The 6,000-nt window shown below is 44.8% G+C and overlaps 1 protein-coding gene across 2 annotated transcripts in view; it reads right to left on the reverse strand.

Annotated features, from left to right (window-relative positions):
• Positions 1-2,939: 2,939 nt before the first annotated feature.
• The window catches only part of TCP11L1 (t-complex 11 like 1), a 30,882-nt gene continuing 27,821 nt past the window's right edge, over positions 2,940-6,000 (reverse strand). The window contains exon 10 of one of the 2 annotated variants that reach the window (XM_007468089.1): positions 2,940-3,371. In XM_007468089.1, coding sequence (XP_007468151.1) covers positions 3,169-3,371 — 203 coding nt within the window. In that variant the 3' untranslated portion in view covers positions 2,940-3,168. The remainder of the gene's footprint in view (positions 3,372-6,000) is intronic. The other variant, XM_007468088.1, reaches the window with a different exon arrangement.

Consider the following 6,000-nt stretch of genomic DNA (forward strand, 5'->3'; position numbering starts at 1 on the left):
TCCTCACAGGAAGTGTGAGTTAGGAGTATGCTTATTTTACGGGTGAAAATACAGAGCCCAAGGAAGAATGATTAGCCCAACATCACATAACCTTGCAAGAAGGCAACAGAGGAAAAACTCAACCCAGATCTTCCTCTAAATCAGGAACTTTCTGCACAGTCCTACTGCAGTCTACTTAAGTTATTAAATCCAGTCAGATTTACTACGGAATGTCAGACTTGGAAAGGCTTGTAAGGTTAAATCCAGTCCTTTCATTTTATAGGTACTGGAAATGGGTCCTGATTTGCTCGAGCTAATCACATAACAGAAATGGGATCAAAACTCTGGTTTCTTGACAGCTCCCAGTCTTTCCACTCTACCACCCTGCCTCAAAATTAAAAGAAATACAAATGTTATACATAGAAATCAGGGCATGCCAAAATGTCACTGGAAATCAAACAGCAAACACCTATTCCCTCCCTTTGAAATTCACCAGGAAAGTAGGCTGCTCTATTCCCAGGTATCTCAAGACTTTGGAGAAAGTAAAATAAGCCACAAAAACAGAACTGCTAAATAATCCATTCAGAATTGTCAGCCCAGTATGTGCACATTATGTGCCTATTGAGTCAAACTTTTTAATAACTTCTCTTCACAGAGAAAAAAATTCCTATACACCTGTCCACTGCATTAATCAGTAAGATATATCAGTGTAACTCTTACCTGAAGTATATTTATAAAGGGTTACATAAACGATCACATTTTACAGCTTGCTTTAGAATAAGATTAAAAATATATATATATGTAGAGTGAGAATCCACCCACTATCCACCCAATCAGTTGAGAGCTGACAAGGCAGCAGTTACCGCTCTAGACATTCATTCATTCATTCATTCATTCAGGAGACTATCAAAGAAATCTACCTGACCTGCTGATATCAACCCAACTCTCAAGGCAATCAGTTCTATCCACCTGCAGTGAAATACTAGTGCCCAATACACTTAGCACTTCCACAAAAGACATGTTTCCCACAAACCTGTTAGGCAGGAAACCACATCAAATGCAATCAATATGCAGTATATAACCCAATTCAATTCTGAAGGATAATTTATACGCCAAAGCTATTTCTGTCTTGGAAGGAGAGCTGTAGGGGGGAGTTCTAAGTCGATGCTTAGCAAATGTTTCATGAGTGACTAAATGAACTAAATGAATTTTCCTGGCCCTTAGTGATAATCCTATGAGATTCCAGGAAGAAAACTAGCTCACTTATCTTCAAAGAGCAGCAACAAAACGATTCAATATGAATATTGTGATTCTGAACTTTGCCATCTTCATTCTGGCTTCTGTAGAATTCCACCAGTGGACACTGAGGTAGTGGGGGCCACAGGAGTCTGTGAAGCTCCCTGTTATATAGGCATCAAGATTTCAAACTGTTCAAACTTTACTCTGTCTATGTAGGAACCCATGAGGGAAAAGAAAGAAAAATATCACCTAAGAGTTAACTCTTACAAAGGAAATCAAACTGAAGAAACTTTGAGATTTAGGGAAAATGGCTGCAGGAGCTGGTGACCCACCCTGCATCTGTGAGGGTAACACTCCTCTCCGGCATCCTTGGCTGCAGAGGGAGGGACCCAAACACTGAGGCTGAGGCAAGCAAGAGCGCTGCCCCCAGGAACCTCATACTCTACAACCAGTGAGCACAGCTTCCACAGCAGCCTTATCTCCAGAAACAATTCCAGAGGTGACCTCATTGAATAAGCTACAAAAGATGTGATTTTTGTTCTTTAAAAGTTCTACTTACTGAGCTTTCATCCCCTTCCAGTGAAACCCTGGAGGATTTGTCCTTCAGCCTAAACTTCATTAATATGACCTCTGACCACGTAACCCAGCATACATTTCTGACTGCAAGTAAAAATATTAGAAGCAAATACTTGGAGAAATCACATTCCCAGTATAACCTTCACTCCTCTGAAGCCTCGCATCACTAGACGGTGTACAGGGTGGATGTTTCCCCAACGCTGTCCCCAGCTCCACCCCAGCGCTCATCGGCTTGAATGAAGGGATTCCTTTCATGATTCTGGCAACTGGAGATCGCCCAACAACTTCATGGCTCTGTTTCTAACAAAATGTCCCTGTCTAAAATACACAGAGCCACGTGCGCACATTTTATTTTTTTTAACAGAACAGGTCACCTGTGAGAGCCAAGCTACCCTTTCAGTCACAGGATATGTCAGGAATTCTGGTCACTGAAGTTCCTCAATAAATACTGCTCAAAAACCAGGGATCTCCTATAACTTCGTTATCCAAGAAATAAGTGAGCTGATGCTATTTTACCTGAAAACACTTAAATCCAATGCTGGAATTCGAATCCAGTCAATACATCTATGTATTGTATCAGAGTGAACTTTTCAATAAAAACTTCAGACATCTGTCCTCTTCTATATATTACACTAACATATATTTAAAAAAATATTCCTCCTTGACTTTCAAGGCATAAAAGTCACAGAATTTTCCTTTCTCTAGATCCCGTAACTGCTATCATCCAGGCTCAGAAGTCATTTTGTATAAACAAGTAAGGTTTTTAAAATCAAATAACTCTCCTCTAGAACAAAAGGGTTCTGGGGCTCCAGCTAGCCCAGGCAGGAAGAAAGCAATAAACAGTGGGCGCGGGAGGTGTGTGGAGGCAGTAAGACTATATAAAGTCCTTCCAACACCAAATACCTGGAGGAAGGAGGGCTGGGCTGGGCAAGAGAGGGGCAAGGGTCTAAACGCATCACGGCCTGGTTCTGTTCACTCTGGGGTGGCTGTCAGATACTCTTGGGTGTCTGAAAGAAAAACGAGCCAGATGGCAGAAGAGGTCCCAGGCTCCTGGGAGAGACGAGGCAGCTACGATCATGATAGGGTGTGGGTGGAGACACACGGCAGTCCACCCGTCAAAAGCTGAGTGCTGCCTACAAAACTCACGATAACGAAAAGCTTCTCTGATTTGTAAACTTGCACTCATAAACACAAACCCTCAAAACAGAATTCAGTACATTTTTCAACAAGTCTTTTCAACAGTGATACACAATATTCTTCCTTTTGGCATCAGTGCTGTTAAAGAGAAATGTACTAAGCAGCCATTTTCCAAAGCAACACTACAGCTGAGAACAGGTCAAGTGGGTAACACTGCTGCTGTAGGGAGCACAGGCGTTAGGGTCTGACAAGGATCTTACTGAGGATCGCATCATAGTAGGGACTGAAGACCATCTTGTTATAGTTGACCAGGCGCACGAAGTTAATGGCAACTTCCTCCAGCTCTGCTTGAACTGGACCTAATCCCCCTGGGGCTGTGGGCAGTGGCTTCTGATGACTGGAGACAAGGTAGGTTTCTAAGAAGGTCAGGATTCGGGAATCTGCAATAAAAAAGAAAGCAGTTGTTTGCTTCTTGGTCAGGGTGACTTTACAAGCTTCTATTTATGCTTCAGTTTTCAGCTTAAACATTACCTTTTCGGGAAAGTCTTCCCTGACCATCCTGAGGCACCTCCCACTTCTGAACATTCATCCCATTTGTACTGTACCCCCGCCCACCCCAAAGCTGGTCCGCTCCACGGGGTGGAACCATGCTCATCTTGTTCATCATTCTCTCCCCAGCACCCAGCACAGTGCCTGCCATGAGGCCTGGACACCAGGCAAAGCCCAAAATACACTGGGAAAGCAAGGATAAATGTATGAATGATTAAGGGGAGATTAGGGTGCTGCCAGGTTCCGCTCTCAGAAGAGCAAGGCACACTGAGACCAACATTAGCCATTGTTTAAGATCATATAAAAAGTGGGAGGAAAAATAAAGCAGGAAATGCAAGTTCAAAAGAGAAGAGAAAGGGACTTCCCTGGTGGCGCAGTGGTTAAGAATCCGCCTGCCAATGCAGGGGACACGGGTTCGAGCCCTGGTCTGGGAAGATCCCACATGCCGCGGAGCAACTAAGCCCGCAAGCCACAACTATTGAAGCCTGTGCGCCTAGAACCTGTGCTCCCCAACAAGAGAAACCACCACAAGGAGAAGCCCACGCACCACAACTAAGAGTAGCCCCCACTCGCCGCAACTAGAGAAAGCCCGTGCGCAAGAACGAAGAACCAACACAGCCAAAAATAAATAAATAAATAAAATTTTTTTAAAAAAAGAAGACTCCAGCACTATTGGCTTGTGATCTAGATTTTCCCATAAGCCCACATGAAAGAAGCCTAAGCCTCCTTCTCCAAAGCCTGCAATGAAGGCCATGGAGTTGTGGGCAACTTGTCCTACTCTGAGGAATCATTTAGTTTGATGCTTCTTTAGCCCACCCCCTGCTATGATATTTTTGCACTTTCCTGTGTATCCTCAGCTGCCAAAAAAGTGTGTGTGCAAGCTGCACCTTGCAGATTTTATTACAAAAGCAATAGTGGCATTTATATTAAATAAGCGTTTTCAAACTTCACACCCACCTCATGCCCTAGGGAACCTTCTCAGGTGCAACTGACTTACGTCCTTTGGAGTCCAGTAACACACTTAACTGGCTGTGACTAAACAACCTAGATGACAGGACTAAAGGAGCAGCTTAGTAGCCAGTGGTCTCCTCACAGCAGTTCCCCGCATCCCCACCCCAGTTGACAACAATGATCTCAACAGTCCGAGGGCCCTGCAGCATCAGGAGGCTCCTCCTGAGGGACCTGCAGATGAAACTGTGACTAATGCGGGCCTGGGATGAAATTTTTAAAAGTCATGGTATTAGAAGCACACCCATGTCACTGGTTCAGCCTCTACTCCAACCTAGAATCTGATAACCACAGATCATTCTGCTTTTACCTGAAGCCTGCTAACTGTTTATAAGATGAACATCTATCTGAGCTCGTAAAGAAGATAAGGAAGGACTTTACAATTAATTAAATGACAATAATTTTAAAAATTAAATATTAGATGTAGTGAACAGAATCAACCAGTGATGATGGAAAGTCACAGCTCACATAGCAGGGTAATATATATATATATATGCCCCCTGCACTGGAAGTGCAGAGTCTTAACCACTGGACCGCCAGGGAAGTCCGGAGTAATATTTTTAATAACTGCGACTCGTTAGTGAGTGCTCCCTATGCTGCCAGGTTCTGCAGTAAGCCCCTTACATATCTTATCACCTGCAGTCCTCTCAGCAACCCTGCAGGTGCTGGTATTACCCCCTTTTTAGAAATGATGGAACTCAAGTATCACGTCACTTGCTCAGGCTACACAGTAAGTGCTTGTAAAGAAAACCCGTCCTAGCCTTGCACTGCAGCTATACTCCTCCCTTACCCTCGTGCCACTACCACATTCAAAACGCTTCTGACTCCAGATCCGGGGGAGAAGCATCCCCACGCCAAGCAATTCTCTGTGACCCCAGCTGGGCGTCCTACAATTTTACTCAGTTCTGACACTACGTGCAGATAGCCTCAGATCCCACAGGTTAAGGGCTCAGGTCCACGAGACTGCCCCCGACTTCAGAAGCCGATCACGAGGAGGAGGCCCGCAGGTCATCCACAACTTCTGACTTGACTACAAATCGGAGGTTGCCGTGACATCCTCTGCCTTGGATTTTGATGATTTGCTAGAATAGCTCACAGAACTCAGGGAAACACTTACTTAGGTTTACCAGTTTATTATATAATAAAGGATCTGATAAAGGATACAAATGAAGAGTCGGAAGAAGCCATACATAGGGTGAGGTCGGGGAGAGTCCCGAGGGCAAGAGCTTCTGTTCCCGCGGAGTTGGGCTGCACCACCCGTCCACTACACGGATGTGTTCAGCAACCTAGAAGCTCTCCAAACCTTGTACTTTTGGGACTTCTGTGAAGGTTTCATCACGTAGGCATTTCTAGCCCCTCTCCTCTCTCTGGAGGATGGAGGGCGGGGCTGAAAGTTCCAAGCTTCTAAACACGGCTTGGTCTTTCGGGTGACCAGCCCCCACCCAGGAGCCCATCAAGAGTCACCTACTCAGGGGCTTCCCTGGTGGCGCAGTGGTTGAGTGTCCGCCTGCC

Source organism: Lipotes vexillifer, unplaced genomic scaffold, assembly GCF_000442215.2.
Source record: "Lipotes vexillifer unplaced genomic scaffold, Lipotes_vexillifer_v1.1 scaffold451, whole genome shotgun sequence".
Classification (NCBI taxonomy): domain Eukaryota; kingdom Metazoa; phylum Chordata; class Mammalia; order Artiodactyla; family Lipotidae; genus Lipotes; species Lipotes vexillifer.